Below are 26,792 nucleotides of genomic sequence, written 5' to 3' on the forward strand. Positions count from 1 at the left end.
CCACTTCATCTAATCCTCTCAAAATATCTTTCATATCTAATCAGGCGTTTGCAAAAACAATCATTTCCAACTAATTCAATCTTCTGCACAACTGGGAATGAGCCCTTAAATATGAACACGCATTTGTGTTCCTCATTTAATGAAGCTGTGCTTTCCATCAGAGCAGAGAAACGAGGAGGAGGACTAGGCAATCTGGCCTGTCGATCCTGTTCCAACATTCAATAAGATCTCAGCTGATGTGGTCATGGATTCAGCTCCACCTACCTGTATTTACCCCATATTCCTTATTTCTATCTAAATAACTATGTCTTTCTCCATCTATCTATTAATCTACCTATTTAGAGATACAGCATGGAAGGGGGTGTCCAGGGAGGGCTATCACCTCTGGTGAAGGGGCTTTCCGTGTCCATTCTGGGGCAGCCCACTCACCTTTGGTCTCCACCAGGCACCCAGCTCTCACCAGAGGCTCCAAGAAGCTGTTAGTATGCAACAGTGGCCACCTTCCATAACACCACTTCAACAGCCGGGCTAAACCAGGTAAGGAAAGCCAGCACGTTAGTGAGATCATGCTACCCCAGTGAGATAGGGACCTGCCTATCCTAGTATGCGCAGTCAGCTCCAGCAGGCTGGCCAGCTGAGATCTACAGTGAGATCTACGGCAAGGGAAGCAGCACTGCAACACTCCATGGACAGCGAAGGGCAGGACAAGCCACAGAAAACATGGTGGTTATCTACTGCAAACACAGGGGACCCCAGATTGTGACACTCGTCTGTACCCCGGGCTCGGACTTCTGAGGCTGAGAGAGTGGAACTGCTGCAATGCAATGGTTTTTCCGCTTTAAAAACTCTCCCACAGAGAGCTCCTGTCACCATCGGACATGATGGACACACCGGCTGTATGGCAAAAAAAGCACAACAGCGTCTCTTCCACCTCAGGCCCCCCAACTCCTCAAACCTTCTACAGGGGCACCATTGAGAGGGCTATCTAACCGACTAGTACAGGAACTGCACCAACCTTGATCGCTGGGCACTGCAGAGAGTGGAACTGACCGCTCAGCACATCTGGGATGTGAATTTCCCTCCATCGAGGACACTCACAGCAGCAGGTACAGAAAGAAGGCCTGAAGATCATCGGGGACACCAGTCACCCCAACCATAAACTGCTTCTGACTGGCAAAAGGTACCACAGCATTAAAGCCAGGACCAACAGGCTACGAGACAGCTTCTGCTTCTTTCTACAAGCCATTAGCCTTTTAAAATCACATGTCTGTACATTGCAACAGAGTCATTATGCGAAGATTTTTACTCCCTCACATTGTGGGATGGATGTGAGATTTAAATTAATTCTAATTTCTTGATGGACAACCATCTCTGTGCAACAGACTGACCCAGCCCAATGAGCCACACTGCCCAGCGACCCACCTATTTAACCCTAGCCTAATCACAGGAATGTTTACAATGACCAATTAACCTACTCACGGATCCATCTTCGGACTGTGGGAGGAAACTGGAGCACCCGGAGGAAACCCATTAGCTTCACAGAGAGTACATACAAACTCCTTCCTGATGGCACTGGACCTACACTCCAAACTCCTGAATGCCCCAAGATTTAATCGCGTTGCGCTGATCTCTACACTATGCCATTTAATATATTTAATAAGGTAGCCTCTACTGCTTCTCTAGCAGAGAATTTCAGATTTGCTACTCTGGGAAAAGCAGTTTCTCTTCATCACCATTGTAAACCTGTACCCCAAATCTTGAGGCTGTCCCCTAGTTCTAGTCTCAACTACCAGTAGAAACAACTTTCCTGTCTCTGTCTTATCTATCCCTTTCATAATTTTATGTGTGTTAATAAGATCCTCTCTCATTCTTCAGGATTCCAATGAGTATAGTCCCAGGTGACTCAAACTCTCCTCATAGTCAACCTCCTCATCTCCACAATCAGACTGGTGAACCTCCTCTGCACCACCTACTAATCCAGTTTATCCGTTCCTCAGGTAAGGAGACCAAATCTGCACACAGTATTCCCGCTGCAGCCTCACCAATACACAGTAGTGTTGCAGCATGACCTCCCTGCTCTTAAATCCAATCCCCTCAATGAAGGCCAACGATCCATACGCTTTCACGAAAACCTAATATACCTGCACACCAACACTTCACGATTCATGCACAAGCAATCCCAAATCCCTCTCCACAACAACATGCTGCAATCTTTCACCAACTACATAAATATCTGATCTCCTATTTTCCTTCCCAAGTCGATGACCTCATATTTACAAATGTTGCACTCCATTTGGTTATTATCCAATTATGGATTTACTGAAAAAAAAAGCTCAGAGTTGAATATAGTGACATGATATACTTCAATAAGAATTTTACTTTGAACTTTAGTGCACTCCTCACCAATCAGTACTCCAATGCTGCAAAGTTTTCTACACCAAAATCAATAAAATATATATATTTATTTCATTTCTTTTTTGACATGCATATAAGTAAGATTACAAGAACTATTCCCAACAGACCCCCTATTGTCACACCAGTGACTGTCACTCGAAAAACCATGTTGGCACTTTTAAAGAGATCCTTCACATTGTCCCAGAAGGACCTTCTCTGCTTCCCCGTCACTGGCTTCCCCTCCAGGATCTGTAATTCGTTCTGCTGCTCAGGTGACAGAACTTTGAGATAATTCAGTTGCACCAAGTCCGGAGGGATAACTCGGACTGCAATAAGCACTCGTTTTACAACTTGCATTGTTTTGTTGTTCTGCACTTGGCACATGTACGTCCCAGCATTCTTCTCCTTGATCTCCTTGGGGGGAGAGAAAGAGAATGAGCAGTCTTGTGGTTAATTTTAGTCATAACTGAAGATATAATTTCAGAGACAGCATAAGTACACTTTATGTTCAGCATCTATGAAGTAAGGAACATCCAACTACTGAAAGGAAAGAAAAATCACAGAGGATGACAATTTTGTACTAAACAGATACACAAATGAAGACCTAGTTAAAGGGTGAAGAATCCATACTTTGGGCTCTGAGATCTGATGTCCTCTGCACATTCTCATATGTGATGGTTGTTAACAGAAACAGTACACTTCATGCTACATACAAAGACAAACAAACAACCAATGTTCAAAAGAAGACAAGTGACACAAATACTAAAATAAATGAATAAATAGACAGAAGACAGATAGACCGATAGACAGATAGACAGATGGCTCCTCCATTGATATCGTTAAGAGTACCAAATTTCTTGGTGTTCACCTGGCGGAGAATCTCACCTGGTCCCTCAACACCAGCTCCATAGCCAAGAAAACACAGCAGCATCTCTACTTTCTGCGCAGGCTGAGAAAAGTTCATCTCCCACCCCCCATCCTCACCATGTTCTACAGGGGTTGTATTGAGAGCATCCTGAGCAGCTGCATCACTGCCTGGTTTGGGAATTGCACTGTCTCGGATCGCAAGACCCTGCAACTGCTAGTGAGGTCAGCTGAGAAGATCATTGGGGTCTCTCTTCCCGCTATTACAGACATTTACACCACGCGCTGCACCCGCAAAGCTAACAGCATTGTGAAGGACCCCACGCACCCCTCATATGAACTCTTCTCCCTCCTACCATCTGGCAAAAGGCACCAAAGCATTCGGGTTATCACGACCAGACTGTGCAACAGTTTCTTCCCCCAAGCCATCGGACTCCTCAATACCCAGAGTCTAGACTGACATCTACATCATTTATTTTATTGTAATTTGTCCTCTACTGTACCTGTTGCCTTGTATATTAATTATTGTACTGCCCTGCACAGTTTTGTGCACTTTATGTAGTCCTGTGCAGTTCTGTAGTCTAGTGCAGTTCTTATGTTGTTTTATGCAGTCTAGTATAGCCTTGTGCTGTCTCACATAGTCTAGTGTAGTTTTGTGCTGTTTCATGTAGCAACAGGGTCCTGGAGGAACATTGTCTTATTTTTACTGTGTACTGTACCAGCAGTCTATGGTCGAAATGACAATAAACTTGACTTGACTTGAGATAGGTAAATCAATCAATCCAACAGTGATACCAATAATATGAGTCCTTAAAAGTGATTGTGGAATCATTTCAGTGTTGTGGTGAGTGAAGTTATCCACTCTGGTTCAAGAGGTTGATGGTTGAAGGGAAATAACTGTACCTGAACCTGGTGGTGAGGGGCCAAAGAACAGTTGTTATCCTTCAACATCAAGATCCTGAACCAGTGTGGTTCTGTCAGAAGGTTTTATTCAGATTGGCCAGTCAGGAGGGCAGGCTTCCCATGGCTAGGATGACAAGTGTCAGTGAATATTGTAATTGTGGCAGATAAATAAACTTGAATCTTAGCTTTGAAGGTCAGGAACATGTGTGCAAAGGATGCTCAAAGCTGCTCCAAGCTCTAGATCAATATGGCACAGGAGTTCTCGGATAATGGTCTATAGGAAATATCTCACACTTAGAGCCTTCAGCACTTAACAATCTCGGAGGTGGGGGGAAACAATGTAGAATAGCAGAGAACATCATAAGGATTCAGGTGCAGGGGTAAAGGGAAAATTGTTTTATTCTTTTTAAATGCCCAGCACCTACAGTATTTTGCTTTCAGTCAACTTTAATCCAAGTTTTAATATACTGTATGATGAATGAAGCTCGCGGCTACGGACAGGCCATTATGCACCGGATAAGGTGCAAGTTAGTTTGGGGTGATTAGAATACAAGGAAATCATAAACCATCTATTAACTTTTGTCCTCACTAATCATTAATAATCAAAGTTATGACATCACGGAACAAACAAGAACGGTTAGAGAAACCATAGTGATAGAATGTTCCGACATCACCAACTCCACTTGCATTTATGATATCTGGGCTGGAAATGGGAACGCTGCAATCTCGCTGAACTTCAGGCGCAATTATTAGGAGCGACTGTGAGCATGATCAAGTTTAAGTTATAACTACACTCCTTATAAATCCACAACCTCTTTTAAGCTCTCATGTTCTTGATATTTATTGCTTATGTCATTTATTATTATTTTTTCTTTTCTTTCTGTATTTGCACATTTTGTTGTCTTTTACACATTGGTTGTTCATCTCCGTCATATGCGGCTTTTCATTGATTCTATTTACTGTGAATACCCACAAGAAAGTGAACCTTAGGTTAGTATATGGCACATATATAGTATATACTTTGATAATAAATTTACTTTGAACTTTGAGGTCGGAGTAATTTCAAATACATTGGACGATATCCTCCACTATAATTTTATTTCATTACTTTAGCTCTTGTAGTTCAGGTGAGTCAGTTCCAAGTAAAATAAAATGCTCATTACGTGTCATCATTGTGAACTCATTATAAATGAGCCAGCCACCATTTATCAGAAATGTTTATCATGCTGTGCAGAGGACAGTTGCAGAGTTATTGGATTGTAAGAGGTAAAAGTCTGTTCCAGAACGAAAAATAACTGCAATCTCTCTAAATAGAACGCCTTGCCAATTGAAACAAACCTTTTGCACCAGTACTTTGTGAATAGCTGAAACTATGACGGATTTTATCAAAAAGCTTTTGAGCTGAAAGTTCCACTCTAGCTTCGATATTAAAAGCAACATTATAATTAGGGAGGGTGGGATGGAGATGCGTCTTTACCAAAGGAGTTACAAGGTGCTCCTTCCCTCCGCAAGCCTGCTGGTCACTGTTGGGCAGAGTGTAGCACCTGCTCAGCACCCCACCGCCCCTATCAGGGTCACGTGAAGCCATGGGAGCAGATGGTGGATGGTCATATGAGCAGCTGGTGCATATCACAAGTCTTGGTTGTGTGACCACTGATGCCAGGGAGAAAATCTCTGAGCAATATTGATAATGGCTGGTCACCCATCTCGTAAAGACACTGACCAGAAGGCGGCAATGGCAAACCACTCTGGAAGAGAAATTTGCCAAGAACAATCATGGTCATGGGTGGGGAGGAGAGCGAGGGTGTTATGTTGGGGGTGGGGTAGGGGGTAGGTCTTCCCCGCGAGTGACAATGGCTCTTTTCAGATTAAGGGCAGATGGAAGACCATGACCACCCACATCGTAAAACATGGCACACATTGACACAAAGTCCATAAAAATGTTCATAAGCCCATTGCTTTTGTGTAACTTTTATCAATTTGATTACCAGTCTAGGAAACATTAACATTCACAATAAATATTAATGCTACTGTTGAAAAGAACTGACAGATCACTACAATAAACCTTCAGAAGGAATATGTCTGGACTTGGGTCTCTTCCGTTTGCAGTTTATTTCAATGACTTGAGGACTAAAAATACTTTACTCAAGTATACAAGCCACAATATAAATATTTGGGAAAGTAAACTGCTAGGCTGCAGATGGACATGGGCCAGTCTGGTGATCTAGCAAGAAGCTGACAGATGGAGGATAATCTGACACAGTGCAATACAGCTTTGGTAGGAAGAATATTAAAGCAGAATTTATTCAAAGAATTTGGATTTGGCAGTCTTGTATACAAGACTGAAAGAATGAATTAATTAATGAAAGTGAATGACGAGCAACAATTTATGCAAATTGCATGATAGTTTTACTACAAAGGATACACTATTAGGGTAAGTCTAGCTGCAATTATACATAGTTCTAGTCAGTCTACGTCAGGATTACAGTGCAGAGTAGTGGTCTCAGTAATGAAGGAACTATACATTTTCCTTGGAGGATTGCAACAAAGGTTTACAGGGGGAGAATTGAGCACAATGGTCTTTTATTCTCTGGAGTTTAAAAGAATATGAGAAACAGATTGCAATTCTTATGGGGCTTTTCATGGTAGTCACTGACTGGCTGTTCTTTGTTGTTTGAGTTCTGATTCTGAGGGCGGACCCAGCCAATATTGGAAGCAATTAAATGTTCCAGGCAAGGTCAAGTCTTTATTCAGTTTTAAGATTTGGCTGAAAACTCAATCAGTTTTCCTCAGTGTCCATAGAAATCCAACGTGAATGGCTGAAACTTGTACAATGCAGGTGATAGAACTGTTTGTGTGAATAGCTGCGATCCATCCACAACTGTGGCACAAAATTAATAAAAGCACACTTAAATTGCTCATTGAAAAGACTGAAGGCATTTTATAAAAGAGTTTGAAACGATAATTGGATTTAGATGAATAGGGAGAGAAGATTTATTTCCTCAGATGAGCGCCATCACACGTACAACCCTCACCACCATCAAAGACATCTTCAAGAGACTGTCGCTCAATATCACTAAGTACCCTCACCATCCAGGACATGCCCTCTTCTTGTGACAACTTTTGGGAGGAGGTAGACCCACACTCAGTGACACAGAAACAGCTTTTGCCCCTCCACTATTTGATTTCTGAATGGTGCTAAACCGTTGTTAGTTCTTAATTTTTGCTTTTTTTTATTATTTGTAGTAATTTTATGTATCTACATTGTACCAATGATCAAAACTACAAATTTCATACCATAAGTCAGTGATATTAAATCTGATTCTGAACATAATTTGGGGCTAAATCAGGTTTGCTCCGCAGCCTTATAATGACTTTAATTCAGCTTTTATATTTTAAAGTTTAAAACAAAGTGAAATAATATTTCATTAAATGTTACAAAACAACTTAAGTTGTTAAGTATAATAGTATTTTCCTCATGTCCAGTTCAGGCACCTCCAAGTATATTATCTGACCAGCAGGGAATCAGAGAGGTGAATGACCCATCTAATGAACCTAAGGTTACGGGGAGAAGGCAGGGGAATGGGGTTGAGAGGGATAATAAATCAGCCATGATGGAATAGTGGAGAAGACTCAATGGGCCAAATGGCCTGATTCTGCTCCTATATCTTATAGTCTTGTGTAATGCTGAGAACCACAAGAGACATGGACCCACCAGTAGGCAAACGTCTGGAGTGCAGTGAGCTGTCAGTAGCACATCACAGACTTTAAGACAAGTACAGAACCTACAGGAGAGGGCATGAATGAACGTTGCCAGTTCCTTTTCAAACTACTGGCCAAAGCAAACAATTTGGCATTTTATTATTAAAGCAGGCCATTTGGGAATGAAATCAGGAAGCACTTCTCTGTAATGGGTACTGGAAAACTGGAACACCTTGTCAAAAGGACATGGAAGCTCAATTTAAAAACTTAAGTTTGTGATTTTTGTTGGGAACATGCATCAAGAAACATGGTGGGGTGAACTGAAAGGCAGTCTTGAACTGACAAAGGTGAGGAGGCAGAATGGCTAAGTCCAGTTTCAGTCTTCCTCAGTAGCTGTCAAGTGCTTCATCAGGGAGTAGTATTAATGATGTAACAATAATCAAAGGGAAGGCAAATCAGAGTTGCAAACTGATCTTTTTGGATTCCTGTTTCAATATTTAGCTGCCCCATTTAAATTTATCAACTGGCTTTGTAAATATCATATTAAGGCAAATTAATACCTTGATATTAATCATCCATGGTACTGTTAAATTTCTTGATGGGTAGAGTCTGAATAGAGTTTTATCTGTGGTCACAATTCCTTTGGAAATCTTCCAGACAAAGACAAAGTCAGATGATCCTAATGCTTCAATCGTCTCATCCAAGCAGCTGATGTTTAAGGGGGCACCCACTGTGATTGTCTTGGAGATCAGACCGCAGTCCTGGCTGATCAAGCATATGGCATTTTTCAAGACACAGTCATTTGTAGTCCCAGTTTGGTTGACTCGACAGTAATACTCAGACCTCCACCCCAGCCCGCAGCTTTTGCTGCAAGGGTTTGCGCTTACCAGCAATAGCCCTGTAATGGTGATATTCTCCAACCCTGGGGGCAGGGTGCTCACGTCCCTTTGGCTGTTGGCCAGAAGACTAAGAGAAGGAGAAAAGATGAGGAAAAAGGCGAGGGCAGCATGAGGGTGTGGCATTTCTATAGTAGGGCAAGGGGAAGGAAATAGAGGTGGGGGAGGGGGTTTCAGTGCTGCAGATTACCCAATTTTAATGTCTTTATTACATCAACCACCAGCACAATGGAGCAATTTTGGGCTGAGGTTACACAATGGCAATGTTGATAAGGTTTCAGATGCACAATGCCCTAGAATTTGATGTCAAAGTAACCTGGAAGCTAATGCTGCTTACTATAATGTTCAAATGGCATATTTGCTTTAGAAAAGGGGGTGAATATCCAAATGTTGGTGTCTTAAGTGCACTATTCAAACCTCAATTGGGAAAATGGAATCTTACAGTCTGACTCACTACAAGTACATTGGAGAAATGGTGAACCCATTCTGTTGTGCTAATGAATTAATTCCAGTTTGAGATAACACACTAAACTCAGTATACCAAGTTACCTTTTTAACAAGTGACAGTTAAACCTCTGCTATTGGAAGTTATTAATACCAAGGTTAAGACGTTCTCTTCTGGGCTTTAATTATTAATATTAAATTGTATTTACATTACCTTTCTCTTGGTCTTATGTATTTACTTCCCATTATGCCACTGGCATTTAGGCCAGCAATGAAGGTTCTCCATCTCTGGTGGTGTTCAGGGTTTTCTTCATCATGTCAGTAGCTTCCTCTCAGTTTTCACTATTGTTGATCATGCAAATCACTCAGGAATACTGCCGCACTCAGACGTAGAACAATTTTTCATTGCTGTTTCATAATTTTGTTCTACCCGTCAAGGTAGTTAGCCCTGAGCCATACTCCCAAACCTGAGTGGACCACCAGGCTGATCTCTACCCCTTGACCTGCTTGGCATGAATGCCCCTTCCAAGTGTTAAAAGCATAAAGCCCTGACTCCAGCCAACGTAGATCTCCAGGTCACTGAGGCACCAAAGCCACCAAACCACGACAAAGCCTGGAGGTTTCTCCTGGTCTATCTCATCTGAATTCACCTACCCCGGGCATATTTTAGTCCATATGCTAGTAATTACACTATCCTGCAGTCTGGTTAAGGTTTACTGTTACTTATCCTTTCAATCAAGTTCCATGTGATTAAAAACCCATGCTGTGGTAGTTACCAGCCACACACCAAAAGTGAAAACCTTTTAGCTGTATTCGCCCTCCTTGAAATCACGTCCCAGCAGAACAATATCAGCGTTTCATTGTGATAACACAATGACCTGCCTGATGAAAAATCATTTTAAATTGATGTGATAACTTGTCTAGGGAAAGATGGCATACATAAAGTGTAAAATATCCTTAATACCATTGTATTTCACACTAAAACTGGTCTTTAAAATCAACCAACACAGTAGACCTAGTTGACCTACACTTGTGCTAGTCTGGCAATCCCTAGCTTCTAAATTTCTCAACCATATTTTCAAATGTCTATTTAGCTTTTCATTTCTTCATTGCTTTAAACTCTGCCATTTTATAACCATGAAATATAATCCTAACTTGGATACTTTGAAACTCTAGACATCTGTCTACTCCATGAAGATATTTACCTATTATGTTAATTAAAAAGCAGTTATATTTTTCTCCCCAGAGTTAGGAAGAGAGTGAGACCACAAGAACCATGAAACACATAGGAGCAGAATTAGGTTATTTGGCCCATTGAATCTGTTCTGTCATTCGATTACAGCTGAGTTATTTTCCTTCTCAACACCATTCTCCTGCCATTTCCTCGTAACCTTTGACGCCCTTATGAACCAATAACCTTTCAACCTATGCTTTAAGCATTGGCCTCCCAAAACAATGAATTTCCACAGATTCACCATCATCTGCCTTAAGAAATTCCTCTTCATTTCTGTCTGAAAGAGACATTGATCTATTCTGCGGCTGTGCCCTCTGGTCTTAGCCCCTCCCACCAGTTGAAACGTTCTCTCCACATACACTCTAGATAAGCCTTTTAATATTCGGTAGGTTTTAATGATATCAACCACTCCCAGCTCTCTCCCCCTCCACCCCCTTCTTAACTCCAGTGAGTACACAGAGAGATAGAGATAGAGGGATGGAAAGCAGGCCAGTGGCTAGAAAGAAATAGGGGATAGTTGAAATTACTGGGAGTTGCACTGAGTTACAAAAATTATGAGAAAACAATTTGAATATCACATTATGCAAGCCAGTAAGGACACCCAATCACAATTGATCTTAGCCAATGTTATGGAATTATTTTACATCCAAGTTTGCTGATGATACAAAGCTAAGCAGCAGTGTGGCTTTTGAGGATTCTGAAGGGCTTAGAGGGAACATGGACCAACTAAGTGAATGGACAAAGAATTAGCAGATGTACTGTGAAAAATTGACCACTTTCAAAGGGAAAATATACACTCATTGGCCATTGTATTAGGTACACCTGCTTGCTACTACAAATATCTAACCAGCCAACCTAATACATAAAAGCATGCAGACATGATCAAAGGGTTCAGTTCTTGTTCAGAGAAAACATCAGAATGGGGAAGAAATGTAATCTGAGTGACTTTGATTATTGAATAGCTTTTGTTGACAGATGGGATGGTTTAAGCATCTCAAAAACAGCTCACCTCCTGGGATTTTCATGCACAACAGTCTCAGACTAGAGTTTACAGAGAATGGGGCAAAAAACAAAAAAAACATTCATGAGCAACACACACAAAATGCTGGAAGAACTCAGCAGGCCAGGCAGCAACTATGGAAAAAAGTACAGCTGATGTTTGAAGCTAGTGTACTTTTTTCTATAGATGCTGCCTGGCCTGCTGAGTTCCTCCAGAATTTTTATGTGAGTTGCTCAGATTTCCAGCATCTGCAGATCATCTTGTTTGTGAACGTACAGGGAGCTGCGGTTCTGTGGGTGAAAACGTCTGGTTAATGAGTGAGGTCAGAGGAAAATGGCCAGACTGATTCAAGCTGAAATGAAGGAGACAGTAGCTCAAAGAACCTTCTGTTACAACAGTGGTGTGCAGAAAAACATCTCTAAATGCGCAACGCGTCAAATCTTTAAACAGATGGGCTACAGCAGCAGATGACCATGAATATACACTCAGTGGCCATTTAATCAGGTACAAGGCATACTGAGTACATCCACTTGATGAAAGTTTCAGTAACATGAAGCACAGCAAGCATTTGATGGGAGTGGAAGCAAATAATACATTTATTTTTACTGCAAGATGATTGAATACAAGAGTAGATCCTACACTAATTATATAGGACCCTGGTGAGACCACATATGGAATACTGTGAGAGAGAGAGATTCAGTAGGCTGATTCCTGAGATGAGAGGACTCTAATATAAGAAGAGAAAGCAGACCAGATCCATACTTCCCTTAGACTGAAGAAGGAGAGGCCAGAATCAAACAGAGAAAACCCTCCAGCCCACTGAGTCTGCATTGACCATCAGGCACAACGGTGTTTTGCAGGAATCCAGTTCCAGTGAACTCTATTCTCCTCACATCACCACCAACTTCCTTCAGATTCTACCACTCACCTGTAAAATACTACACAATTTACAGCCACTCATTTATCTAATGACCCTGTACATCTTTGGGATGCGGAAGCAAACAAGGAACAAAGGGAACCCACTTAACCCAGGTACATGGTGGAAACTCTATACAGACAGCACCAGAGATCAGAGTCAAACCCCCTTTTCATTTGACAGTAGATGTGGAGTTTAATGATACATACAGAGGTAAAGATTAGCCAGGATTTTAAGGAATGCAGGAAACTTTTTTATGTCATCGCAATTTCCTGCCGATACATTTTTTTTACAAATGTGTTTAAAACAGACCCAACACATTTTAAATCAGATTACTGTTTATTATTTACAGGAATAAAAAAAAGTATGCACATTTGCTGAAACTATTCTTCAACGTGTTCTGTACAGTGGTATTGGTTACCAAAATATCACATTGCCCGAAGTCACTCAATTCCTCCATGCAAAAATCGTTATCAGCCTGTTCAATTTGAATGCAGCAGAGGTCTGAGCAGGCATTATTCTATCAACACTAAAAAGGATAATTATAAAATAATCCGAACCAAATGGAAGAGGTGGTACAACAACAACTGCTTTGAATAAAACCCGTGACTACAAGGTTTAAATGAAGAAGCCATTTCTAACTAGCGCAGAGAGAGCTCACTGCAGCATAGGGATACGGCACATAGAAGTGAAGCAGTCCAGCTATGAACTGATGGTGTCAGTGGACAAATTTAGAACTGCCGCTCATTCTCTGAAGAACTAATCAAAAAGATCACAACAGAACAGAGCTTACACCTAAGACACCCACTATTCCAGATTTTGGTCCAAATAAGAGTGTACAGATTTATTCTTTTCCTACACCACCACCTAACTGATTAACAAAAATCCCCAATCTTTTAGGTCAATTCAGTAGGAATGTTCAAGTTCATCTTTGTTTTGTAAAAGAAGTAATAGTTACAAAGCATATAACTGGACTGCAGTATTGAAATAACATGCAAACCGCCATGTGGGAGGAAAACTGAATAGTCTCAATCCAAGACTATTCTTCTGGCCAAACCTTCAGCTATCATTAAAGTGAAGATAAACATGCTTGCAAAGGTAAGGATTGTGATAAATTAAGACAGGATATGAAGAAACAGACTGGTGTGAATGTAACATTGAATGGAGACTTGTTTTGAGCAGAAACACCAGCATGTGTTCAGAAAGGATGTGCATTTAAATTCATTTTTTTTATTTGTTAAATTTTATTTCTTTTCTCTCTCTGGTCCACAGTATTCATGACAGATAAGGGCACCAGAAATGGAACACCTTTTACCACAAGCGATCACTCAGAGGAGTGGAAGATGGAAATTATTGAAATGGCATCATAAGAGTTAAGCTATTAAAGAGAGGGAATCAGAGTCACAGTTCAATTCTTGGCTGCAGTGTTGTGGACAACTGGAGAATGCAGATACTGAAAACCTGGGGGGAAAAAAAATAATACTTTCACGCAGGTTTTTATACCAAGGGATTCCAAAGATGCAATCTGGGGCACACTGTATTTGGCACCGTCATCTACGCACATGATTTATAATGAACAGATAAGATCAGGCTCAGACTCAAAAATAAACAATGTTTAAATAACATACTAGTGTGGCCAAGAGCAGGAAACGTGAGCGGGGTAAAAAGGAATTATTTAGAGATGTTGCATGCACAGGATCTATACATTTTTTGTGAATGGAGTGGGGCAAAAGAGGAATATTACGCATGTAAACACTTGCAGGCTATTCATTTGCTGTGACACGTGACTCTGAGAAGTTGGCCCAATTTTTAATTTTAGATATATATGTGTCATAGGATTGTTCAACCATAAGCAACAATCATCAGTTAACCATTCCTGCAGTTGCAAGGCTGAACAACTGATAAAGTGTAGGGTCTAATCCAGGAGAATGAATTTGAAGAATCAAACTTTTCTTCTTGGACATGAAATTAAAACTAAATCACAGCTTTAACAGGCTAGCCTATTTTATTCAGATTATTTGTATCTGTTTCTGTTGAGCTTTCACTGTTCACTACACCATGTTGAAAAATAGTACACATTATGAGAGGTTAAGGCCTCTTCTCCCTCCCGAGGTGAGGGTGTCAACTTTCAATTTTCTGGGATCCCAATGGCGAGAGAAACACATGCATTCTGGGAGGCTGGAGTATCTCACTACCTTGTGTCTACTGGACAATTACTCTTACATATATTAGAAGTAGAAGAACAAGTTTAATCTTCACTACTTGTAAATCAGCTAGTCTCCTGCCAGAGTTACGCAGAAAATTTTTTAAAAACAGGTTCCAGGGATCCCCAGAGAGGAATAGGTGGCATTTTGAAAGTGTCTGGTTAGATTCAGTCTGCCTGTGTTTTGGGTAGGACCAAACCTGGTGCAAGCGGCAGACACACCACACGCCTGCTACTTGGATGATTTAGGCTTCCAAAGAACATGGAGGCATCATGAACTCTGAAATGACAATATTCACCTCCACTCCAGTTCAATGAGGTGTCAGTCAGCAGTCTGAAACAGTATTGTCAACCCAGCCAGAAGACAAAGAACAAAATTTATCACATTTAGCCTTTCATCACCAGCTGGTCAACAGAACAAAAGATTAGAAATACAAACAGCAAGGCATCCAGAAGTTACTACAGATTAATTTTTTTTTAAAAAGAGAGACAGAGAAAAAAATATTCATCAGACTGTATAGGTCTAAACCGTGCACCAGATTGGTCAGTGTTCAAGCAAATAATCTTCTAGAATCTAAAAGAATTACTCATAGAAAACTCTTCAAATGCACAAGGGTAAAGAAACTTCCCCCCAACCCAAAAAATGATGCACTTGCTGAACCTTGTACACATCTCTGATGTAAGTGCCTTCTGTTATGGTAGAATGTGAAATGCAACACTATTTGATGACGTTTGAAGACAGAAGCTTGGCATTCCCAGTGAACTGCTCAAGATGTCCAGTTGATCGACTTTCCAAGGCCCACGGTTCTTCAGGAGGATGGAAGGGAAATCCTCTCCTGATCTGTGAAGGTCACTTTGGGCTTTGGTGTGCACACTGACCAATAGTCACCCTCTTTCTGGATACTGCATCACACCTACTAAAGTACGAAGGCAGCAGGGATGAAGAAGCATCTTTTCCTAGCTTCACAGCAGGTCGGAAATGACGGCTCCTCCTGAAAACCCAAAAAAACACAAATGAAAAGCCCTAAAGACCATAACACTGCTCATGTGCCATCTGATTCTGTATTACTCAACAAGGAATGGGTCTAAAACTGGGAGAAATGCAAATGGAATGGATACTGATACAAAACAGCGCTTGAAGTATTCTCAATAACTTGTGTACTTCATCAAATTTAACCTCGCACTTCAATGACTCTTCAGTTAATCGAAAATCTCTGGCAAATATAATCCAGCTCTTTGATATTCTGAAGGCATATTCCAATAACAGATTTGAAACAGATAAGGAATTGCCATCAGAGATTCCAAATCAACTTTCATTGACATGAAGAGTGAACTTACATTTAGGTTGCAAAAATACAAGACTTTGATCTCAGGATGATAATCCATAACATTGAAAACTTTGTGCCTAAACAAACAAGTAGTGGTTTTATTTTAAGAAATGGAAATCAAAAACAAAACATTATAATGGAGTTCCTGTTCAAAAGATTTACATTTTTTATCATAAACTCGCCGCCTATGTCCAAAACTGCACACTGCTTGCACCATCTGTTTTCTAAGAGACAACATTGTTGCAGAAGATCCTTTAACTGGAAAATACATCATTTTAACATTCTTGTACAGTCATTGGGGGGCATCAGACCGCAGAACAAACTTCATTATAAAATAATTACAGTTAAGCTTTTAATTTTCACTTCTTTAATTATCCATCTAATCAAAACAAAATCATTGTCTTTCCGTTGGGAAACATATTCCGTGGTCTTCATTGTTCCGAGAGGAAGCCTATACAATATGGTGATTACACAGGCTGCAGTTTAACATTAGTTAAAAGATCATTAGGCCAATCAGACCATATTGCCTGCAGTTCAGGAGGATGAGAAGTGATCTCATTGAAATATATAATGTCTCTTAAGAGACACGACAGGGTAAACATTGAAGCAATGCTTTCCCTGGCTGGAGCCTCTGGGCTCATGAGCTCAAAACAAGGAGGCAGACATTCAGAACTGAGAGGGGCAGAAATTCTTTCTCCCAGGAACTAGAAGACTTTTGTAATCCTTTATCCAGGAGGATTGTGGAATCTCATCCTGAATACATGTACAATCGATTCATCTACAATATTTTAGAAATTGCAGATTTAAAGCAAAGCTGTACTGAGATTTATAAAAATACCTATGATGGGGGGGCTGAGTCAAGTGGTCTACTCCAGCTTCTATTTATTGCGTTCTTATTTATTTATTCATTATTTGCTTTGTTAAACTTGTATCCATTTTATTCATGCACTTAGAATACCACAGCAGAGGAAAAGACTCTTCAGCCCATCTAGTTTCTGGCGAATTATTGTTCTGCCTAGTCCCATTGGCCTGCACTTTGGACCATAGCCCTTCTTACCCCTTTCCATTACCCAAATTTCTCATAAATGCTAAAATTGAATGCACATTTACTGCTTCTGTTGGCAGCTCATTCCACACTCTCACCACCCTCTGAGTGAATTAGTTCCTCTTCACGTTTCCCTTAAACATCTCACCTTTCACCCTTAACCCATGACCTCTAGTTCTAGTCTCAGTCAATCTCAGAGGAAAAAGCCTGCTTGCATTTACCCTATCTATATCCCTTATAATTTTGGATACCTCTATCAAATCCTCTCTCATTCTCCCACACTCCATGAAATAAGGTCTTAACTTATTCATCCATTCCTTGTAACTCAGGTCCTCCAGTACCAGTAAAATCCTCACAAATTTTCTTTGTCCTCTTTCAATCTTTTGATATCATTCCAGTCGGTAGGTCACCAGAATCAAAAAACCAGTAACTGGCATTTTCATGCAATTTGCCTCACAGATGCCTCTATTCTATGGAAACATTCACACAAATGACCCCTACAGATCAGACAAGTGGTCCTTGCATTGTGTCCAACACAACATCTTTGCCCATTGGCATGCAGGAAACTGCATTTTAAGTATTGTCAGTGTCTCCACTGCCTTGTATTCTATTATTCAGGTTAAGTGATTCAGCAATCTGTATGCTTTATTGATTTCAATTCTTCTGAGTTTAAAATGTCCCACACTGCTATGATTCACATTAACATTTTAGACCACAGTTCATCAGTATTGAGTGGAAATACCCCACAAATGTTAGGAAGAGTTTTCTTTATGCAAAGAGGAAAAATGAGTTAATGATAGGCAAGCCAATCCATTATACTACAGAAGTATAGAGTAGCACAGGAAGGAACCTTTCTACCGTACATTCTGCATAGGCTCTTTGGAACAGCCAGTCATGTAACCCCGTATTTGTTTTCCTAGGTTTCCTTTGATTTCTATATCCTGCATCTCTGCTAGAAATGTATCCCAAACCCTAACCAAATTAAGCAAGCTTTCTTTCACGTCACCTGTTTCCAAATATCTTAAATCTGTGCCTTATGATTAGTTTCCAATGGATTGAATGTTGAGTTGAATGGGGGTGCAGTGGATATTAATGTTTTTTCTCTTTCCTGCAATATGAGACTCTAGTCGAACCTAATGCGCAGTGGGCTCATCTGTGGGGCATGTATAATGCAAATGGGTGGGAAAAATAAGAATGCATCATTAAATGAGGTAGGGCAGCAAATTATAGAGAGCATAAAGAATAACCCTTCCTTATTGTGAGTGGAACAATGCCAAAAGATTTAAGGTAACTGGTAAGAATCAGAGGCAAATGTATACTATATATCCTGCTCTTTTAAATGCATCAAGTTATTGTGATTTTAAAGGCATTGCATCTGAAACAGTTGTGGAAACAACTTTAATAGTAACTTTCAAAAGGGTATTCGATAAATACATGAAGAAAAAAATTTCAGTGCAATGGTGAGGTTGCAAAGACAATATCAGAATCAGATCGTAAAACTTGCTATGCAGCAGCAGTACAGTACAATATTTAAAATATTCTATAATTTACTCAAAATTTGTAAAAAAAAAAGTGCTATAAAAAATGAATAAGTACTGCCTATTATGATTCATCATGGAATAGCTGAACTGAAAAATGCATGTTTTGTGAGAAGCTTGATGAACACATAAAGACTGTTAAAGGAGAAAGTATGGTTTCCTTAAGGGAAAACTTTTTTTTTCGGGTATCTATCCTGAACCTTCCAAACTGCTACCAGAAATTCCAGACATTGCTTCTCTGCCGTCATCCTGCTAGTGTACTTTTCCAATCAACTTTAGCCAGCTCCTCTCTCATGCCACTGTAATTCCCTTTACTCCACTGTAACACTTATACATCTGACTTTAGCTTCTCCCTCTCCAATTGCAGGGTGAATTCAATCATGTTATAATAACGGTCAGTTAAGTGTTCCTTTGCCTTAAGCGCTCTAATCAATTGTGGTTCATTACTCAACTCCCAATCCAGAATAGCTGATGCCCTAATGGACTCTGAAAAGCCATCTTGTAGGCATTCTACAAATTCCCCCTTTTGGGATCCAGCATCAACCTGATTTTCCCAATTTGCTTGCATATTGAAATCTCCCTCCACTCTCACAACAATGCACTTTTGACATGCCTTTTCTATCTCCTGTTGCAATTTGTAACCCACACGTTTGCTACTGTCCAGAGGCCTGTATACAACTCCAATCAGGGTCTTCTAACATTTGCAGCTTCCTTGTTCTGCCCACATGGATTCCACATCTTCCAACACTATAACACCTCTTTCTGAGGATTCGATTTCCTCCTTTTAAAAAAAAGGTAGCTGAAGACATTGTGGATGCATTAGTAATGGTCTTTTAAGAATCAATTAATTCTGGCATGATTCCAGAGGACTGGAGAATTGCAAATGTCACACCACTCTTCAAGAAGGGAGAGGGGCAGAAAAGAAATTCTGGTCTGACCTCAGTGGTTGGGAAGATGTTGGAGTCGATTGTTAAGGATGTGGTACTTAGAGGCACATGATAAAAATAGGCAGAAGTCAGCATGGTTTCCTTAAGGGAAAATCTTGACAGACAAATCTGTTGGAATTCTTTGAAGAAATGAGCAGGATAGACAAAGAAGAATTTGTGGATATTGGGTGCTTGGATTTTCAGAAGGCCTTTGACAAGGTGCCTCACATGAGGCTGCTTAACAAGCTAAGAGCCCATGGTTTTAAAGGAAAGATAAACACAAGAAGCATGCATAGAGCATTGGCCGACTGGCAGGAGCCTTTTAATAAGGCTCCTTAATAATGCACTTTTAGAATAAGGAAGCCTTTTCTCATCAGCTGTCAGTGACTACTGGTGTTCCACAGGGGTCTGTGTTGGGATCACTTCTTTTCACATTATAGGTCAATGATTTGGATGACAGAATTGATGGCTTTGTGGCCAAATTTGTGGACAATATGAAGGCAGGTGGAGAGGCAGGTAGTGTTGAGGAAGCAGGGAGACTGCAAGAGGACTTAAGACAGATTAGGAGACTGAGCAAAGAAGTGGCAGATGGAAAACAGTATCGGGACGTGTATGGTTGTGCACTTTGGTAGAAGAAATAAAAGCATAGACTACTTTGTAAACGGAGAGAAAGTTCAAAAGTCTGAGGTGCAAAGGGACTTGGGAGTCCTCACGCGGGATTCCCTAAAGATTAATTTGCAGATTAAGTCAGTGTTGAGGAAGTCAAATGCAATGTTAGCATTCATTTTGAAGACTGGAATAGAAAAGCAAGGATGCAATGTTGAGGCTTTATAAAGCACTGGTGAGGCCTCATAGAGTATGTGGAGTACTGAGAGCAGGCTATGGGCCCCTTTTCTTAGAAAGGATGTGCTGACATTGGAGAGGGTTCAGAGGAGGTTCATGAGAATGATTCAGAATGAAAAGATTACCACACGAGGACTAGTTGAAGGCTCTGGGCCTGAAATTCAGAAGAATGAGGGATGACCTCATTGAAACCTATCAAATGTTGAAAGGCCTCGTCAGAGTGTATGTGGAGAGTATGTTTCCTATGGAGGGGGAGTCTAAGATCAGAGAACACAGCTTCGGAAAAGAGTGGTGTCTTTTTAGAACAGAGATGAGGAAAAATTTCTTTAGCCAGAGAGTGGTGAATCTGTGGAATTTGTTGCTAAAGGCAGCTGTGGAGGCCAAATCATTGGGTATATTTAATGCAGAGGTTGATAGAATCTTGATTAGTCAGGGCATAAAGGGTTATGGGAAAAAGGCAGGGCAGTGGGGCTGAGGAGAAAATGGATCAGCTATGATGAAATGGCGGAGCTGACTCGATGGGCCAAATGGCCTAAATTTGCTGCTAGATTTTATGGTTTTATCTGATACAACTGGATGAAGAGAAATGGGAGGAGTGTTTTATGGAGTATATACATTAGCAGACCAGTTGGACAGAGCATCCCTGGTAATATATTGTAAATTCTATGCAAATCCATGCAATCAGATAGCTAACCCTCCCCCATAAAGAAGCAAGAGCAGGAACCAGAGGAAATGAAGGGAAGAGGGAAGGGGAAAGCACAGGTACCAGGCAAGCTGCAGGAGCTCCCACCGTGGTCCTTACCTGCGGGTGGCTCGGCCACTTCCGCCAGCTCCTTGCCCTTCACTGCTCCTTCCAAAGGTTGACCTCTGTCCCCTTTGAAGGCTTTCGACTTAATGAAATCTTTCTCTTTACCTTTCGTTCCTTTTGGTCTGCCCGCTTGTTTTTTCTTCGACTTGCCATCACCCTTCACACCCAGCAATGGGTGAACTTCTGCAAGAGACAACCAAGGTTCCAGTTACTTTAGCCTTAGAAGCTGCTGGTTCAAGAGCAGCAGAAAAGTTGGAAAGAGGTATAAACAAACCAGTGGGAAGACCCAAAACTCAGTACATCACTCTACCTCTTGGGAGTATCATACAATGATAAGGACAGTTAGTTCTGAATATTCACAAGGAAGGAAATAAATGCTGTTGTAATACTGCTAATATATTATACTCATTAATATATAGTAATGTACCTATTAACATATTTTAATAGGTAAATATAATTCTACAACACAGAAAGCCATTATACTTGTAATTTGAACAAGTAACCGTACTATGATTTCCCTAGATCTTCATTTTATTTCCTTTTCAAGAAATATCTAATTACCTTGAGAAAATTATGACTGAATCTGCTTCCACCATCCTTCTGAGCTGTGTAAATTCTATTAAAAGTCAAATTAATCAGCTCAACTTAAGACCTCAGTCAATTAATATAATGCCAGAAGAGGCACTTTGCTGTTAAAGTCAATTCCTTGTTTCAGGCAAATTAGTTCAACAACTGAAGAACCACAATAGGAATCAATACCTCCAATGCTTTAGATAAGAAGGGGTGTAATGATACTCAGGCAGTGCTCCCACTTGTGATTACTAACCAATAATTGAAAGGCTCTTGGGACTTATCAAGAATGCTGGAGGTAGGAGAGGGTCAGATTTGGATACAACTTTTTTTTAAATACACATCAACATGAAGAACTCTGATGAGGCACTTGAGTACAATCAAAAGCACAATCATTCAATCATTGTACCTCTTACATCCTCCCAATATTCTGAGGAGCTTCAATGGCAAATTTTAAATGATGCCTTCACTGACTAAGCATTTGAACAAAGCAGCAGAGAGAGCAAAGGGCAAACTGCTGATAACTGGTCTGATAAAGAATGAGTAAATCGATTACCATCCGATGGTACTCCTTGCAGTTCAATATTAGTCATCTTAGGTTTCTTCTTGAGTGGTTGTGATCCATCAGTTGATGCCTGCCTTTTTTTCTCTGGGTTGTTCAGCTCATCAGTTCCAGGGTTCTGCCAAGATATTAGAAAGGAAGGCAAATGCAATGTTAGCATTCATTTCAAGCGAACTAGAATTTAAAAGCAAGTACGTAATGGCTGAGCTTTATAAGGCATTGATTGGTTTGACCACACTTGGGGTATTATGAGCAGTTTTGGGCCCCTTATCTAAGAAAGGATGGCAATGATCCTGGTAAAGAAAGGGTTAATGTGTGAGGGCTGTCTGATGGCCCTGCTCCAGTATTCACTGGAGTGCAGAGGAAGTGGGGGGGGGGGGGTGGTGGGGGGGTCATTGAAACCCGATTATTAAAAGACCTAGATAGAGTGGACGTGGAGAGGAAGGAGAGGAATTTTCCAATAGTGGGAAAGTCTAGGAACAGAGGGCACAGTCTCAGAATACAAGGACGGCCCTTTAGAATAGACATGAGAAGGAATTTGTTAAGCCAAAGGGTGGTGAACCTATGTGGCCCTAGATCAAGATTCTCCGGCCTGAAGATTTAACCTCTCAGCTCCTAGTCTGAAAATCCACCTCAGAGTCTGTCACCGTGCAATCAATTCTCCTGTGAAATTCAGGTTAACATACACAAATCTTACAAAGTCTCTCCTCACAGCTCAAAACTTTACCTGGGGGAACAATTTAATGACTCTGCACAAACTCTATTGCAAGTATATCCACCTTTAGATCTATGAAGTGCTGGAGAAACATGGGGCTGAATGGAAGAGTATGAAGATGATAACAAAAAAAAATTTAACTCCAAACCTAATTTAAATTTTCTCCAGCAAAGATCAGTGTACACAAAGATGGTAATACGATCAGAGATTTGACAGTTTTTTTTTAATATTAAGGGAATCAAAGGACTTGGGATTAATGCAGGAAATTGTGCTAAAATAGGGAAAAAAAATTCAACCATGATCTTACTAAGTAGGCACAAGGGTTTAGGTGTCTATCTAAGTAGCACAGACTTGGTTGCAATGGATTGGTGCAAGGACTTATGAAGATGTCAAGATCAGAAAATCACTGCTTTGAGGGAAGATTAGAAGAGCAAGAAAGTTCTCTTTGTAAAAGAGGGGAGGATTTAATTAAGGAGTATATAAGATCTATAGTAAATATTTAAGATTCTAAATATTTAAGATTCATTTCCAAGGAGAAACAGGGATCTGGATGTCACTGTGTGTAAAGCTAGAAGAAACCATCATTTGGATGTATACTTGAACAGCCATGACTTCCAGGACTAGAGATCAAATGCTGGAGTGTTTGCACCATTCTGTTGTCTTGCACTCACTGTACATATTCTTACCATGTACACTGCTTACTCAGCAAGCTTCATATAAACAAGGAATTTCATTGCATCCTAATGTGTCAATCAATTAATCTGAATCTGATGAGGCTGGATAACTCTTTTCACACTGGCATGGTGGACTAAATGTCTTCCTTATGCCTCGTAAATTTCCAGTGATTCTAGGATGTCAGGTGGTCAACATGAAGCCAGCTACAAGCGTATTTATTTATTTAGCGGTATGTAGCATGCCACTAACCACTACGCTGCCATGGTGCTACTGTATGCTGGGATACACAACTCCAAGGTGTAACATAATGACCAAAGAAGCTAAATAAGTGCAGAATCAAGCAAATGTAACTGAGGTGAAAAGGTGGGTTAAAAGATAATGCAGAAAAGTAATCTAGGACTCAATGACTGCATGCAGGTTACAGCCTGTTTTGTTGAGTGTTAGTCAATTACCAGAGTGGTAGAGCTGCCGGCTAGGGACCAGACAATGACAATCAGCTCTACCGTTCCCGGCAATCTGCATCACTGATTCCATTCACATCACGGCAGTCACCATCACCACGTGATCAGGAAAAACGTAGTGTTTGGAACCCCACATCCAAAGTCACTTGGTCCTCCCAAACACTCAACACTTAACATATAACTTCACTTTATGCTCACTATATTCAAATTCATCCAATTATTATGAAACATTCCAAGACAAGGCCATCTTAAACTCCTCAAATACAACGTTATAAATACTGTCCTCTCTTTAGATGATGCCTGTCCTCAAGCATTCAGTATCTGTTAGTCTGGATTTCCAGCATCCGCAGAATCACTTCTGTTTATGACTACAAATACAGTTAATGTAACCTGTTATCTATCTTCAAGAGATTATTTGGAGGATATGAAGTTCAATTGTGTACTATAACTCCCTGATTATGGCCCTGAGCTAAGGCACCAATCTCACTTGCACAGGCTCAGGTGGAGGTCCATAAGGATTCTCTTCAGGGTCTTCCACTTCTGGTGATATTGGAAGGTAAAGCAAGGCTTTGCAATCTTCAAATTCTTCATCACTGTAATAAAACAAAGAAAGCAATAAACAATACTGCAGATGCTCTCAAACTTATAGTCTGCTTTATTCAGTAAACAAAAATAGCAACTTTTTTTTCCAGCTGAGATTCCAGACAAAATGCTGAAGATTGCTAGGAATATAGCTGTATATATTTCTGTATATTGATGTATACAGAAATACACATCAAGAATGGAGTAATTCTGTATTGGAGAAGTACTCAATAGTACTCGTTGGATCAACTCATTCTGATCCACGTGCACTCAGTTGTAGGTTTCTTATCCTGAGAATGATCTCAAGATTAATGCATACAATTTTTTCACCTTCTTTAAGTATTGCTTTCCAGCAGACAGTAGGTACCCTGAAACTACCTTTGTCAGATATTGGCAAATTAGAATATGAAGAGTAAATATTCCCAAGATGAACGTCACAGAAAGATATTCAGAAATAAGACACAATGGTGTGATCCTCCCTAGCTTGAACCATTTTGGACATATACATTCCCATTATTGCCACCCCGTGATGCTCTAATCTAACAATTTGGTCCTATCCACTACCACATGATGTGATAACCTCCTATAAACTAGCTTGGTACATAATTGTGTCGTACATCAAAGTTGCATGAATTTCTGGAAATCTGAAATAAAAACAGAAAATGATGGGAATACTCAGCACGTCTGGAGAGAAGAAATTTGTTAAAAGTTTCAGATCATCAGATGCTGTCTGAACTGATGCGTAATTCCAGCATTTTCTGCTTTATTACAAGAATTTCAATGTAGATCAATAAGAGAAGAGTAATTCTACTTCAGATGCAGAATAACATGCAGCATACATCCTGGAAGTCTCTGAACTATTACAAAACCTGCGCACCTTCAACAACACAGCTGCAACAGTTGAAGAAAGGCAGCAGTTCACCATCAGCAGAATAAGCAATGAACACTGGATTTATCAACAACAGCTGTGTTTCAGAAATAAATATTTAATAACACATCAGGTACACCAAAGAGATGGAAGAGGACCAATTTGATGTTGAACCAATTATTGTCTGCAAGCTATACAAGGGAATTTCCTAGCCTTAGAATGAAAGTTTGATGTGCTGTGCTGTGCTATTCGACAGCAGACACTAAATTAGTTAGCTACCTGCTACAAAATGCAGCAATAGGATCCACGGACGTCACGTCAACTTCTTCATCCTCTGCTGCATCTCCGCCTAGGAAGAATTTCATACAGGAAGAGGTAAAACTAGAAGAATATTGATATTAAAAGATACCTGACACATGTTCTTAATAAAACAGATTATCACCACAAAAGATGGCAATAATAAACACAAAAAAATGACAATAAACACAAAACAAAAGCTGCCTGTCACAACCCACGCATTTTAATTTGACAAAATACTGAAAGAAACCTTCAATAAGTTTCATTGAAGGATTACTTTTGAAACCATTATTTAACTTCTATGCAGTTTCAAACCTGGTTTGTTTACTGGAATGGTGATGCATGCAGTCAGACGTACATCAACAATTCCCCAATGCTTTTTTGGAAGTAAAGGGCAATGGACTCAAAACAGACATTCAGTTTGTTCTTAAATCCAAGCCAAAAGAATACCAAATGGCAATTTTTTGAAAGGGAATTAACCAAAGGAATTTATTCCACAATTTGAAACGTGATAAGACAATCAAGCAAGCAAATCCACCAGAACATGACAGCCCAGCTGAACTGTAGAATCGAGAAAATGCCCTAAAATATTTAAAGAGATTAGCTTTTTTGTTACAAGTACAGCAAAACATCCAATGTTTGCGACAAAAATCAGCTAAGTCCGAGAATTGCTGGGGTAGCCCACAAGTATCAACTTTCTTCCTGTGCTATCCAAACTCACCAACCCTACCTTGTAAGTCTCTAGAATGTTGGAACACCCTGTGGAATTCCCTGTGGTCATAGAAAGGAAGTACAAACACCTTACAGTCAGCAGCAGGGATTGAACCACAATGTTAAGCATTAACTAACCACTGCACTACAGTGGCATGCAAAAGTTAGGGCAGCCCTGGTCAAAATTTCTGTTACTGTGAATAGCTAAGCAAGTAAAAGATTACCTGATTTCCAAAAGGTATAAAGTTAAAGATGACACATTTCTTTAATATCTTAAGCAAGATTACTTTTTTTATTTCCACCTTTT

General features: G+C 40.2%; 2 protein-coding genes across 4 annotated transcripts in view; both read right to left on the reverse strand.

The window, feature by feature from the left end:
• Window positions 1-2,466: 2,466 nt before the first annotated feature.
• tmem81 (transmembrane protein 81) lies at window positions 2,467-8,885 on the reverse strand. Its single transcript, XM_059949822.1, has 2 exons — window positions 8,424-8,885; window positions 2,467-2,808 (listed from the first exon to the last, which is right to left on the reverse strand). The coding sequence occupies exons 1-2, from the start codon at window positions 8,883-8,885 to the stop codon at window positions 2,467-2,469; spliced, it is 804 nt and encodes a 267-aa protein (XP_059805805.1).
• A 3,175-nt stretch (window positions 8,886-12,060) lies between these two features.
• The window catches only part of rbbp5 (retinoblastoma binding protein 5), a 43,871-nt gene continuing 29,139 nt past the window's right edge, over window positions 12,061-26,792 (reverse strand). Inside the window, exons 11-15 of one of the 3 annotated variants that reach the window (XM_059950247.1) lie at window positions 25,757-25,826; window positions 24,515-24,620; window positions 22,171-22,294; window positions 21,150-21,227; window positions 12,061-15,548 (exon numbers count right to left, since the gene is read on the reverse strand). In XM_059950247.1, coding sequence (XP_059806230.1) covers window positions 15,520-15,548; window positions 21,150-21,227; window positions 22,171-22,294; window positions 24,515-24,620; window positions 25,757-25,826 — 407 coding nt within the window. In that variant the 3' untranslated portion in view covers window positions 12,061-15,519. Of the gene's footprint in view, window positions 15,549-21,038; window positions 21,228-22,170; window positions 22,295-24,514; window positions 24,621-25,756; window positions 25,827-26,792 lie in introns of all 3 variants that reach the window. The other 2 variants (XM_059950246.1, XM_059950248.1) reach the window with 2 other exon arrangements.

The sequence above is a fragment of the Hypanus sabinus genome, chromosome 25, assembly GCF_030144855.1.
Source record: "Hypanus sabinus isolate sHypSab1 chromosome 25, sHypSab1.hap1, whole genome shotgun sequence".
In the NCBI taxonomy this organism is placed as follows: Eukaryota; Metazoa; Chordata; class Chondrichthyes; order Myliobatiformes; family Dasyatidae; genus Hypanus; species Hypanus sabinus.

Coding starts and splice junctions, on each gene's coding strand:
- tmem81 (XM_059949822.1), bottom strand. CDS start 8,885: ATGCCACACCCTCATGCTGCCCTCGCCTTTTTCCTCATCTTTTCTCCT. Junction 2,809..8,423: donor CATGGATGATTAATATCAAG/GTATTAATTTGC, acceptor TCTCCCCCCAAG/GAGATCAAGGAGAAGAATGC.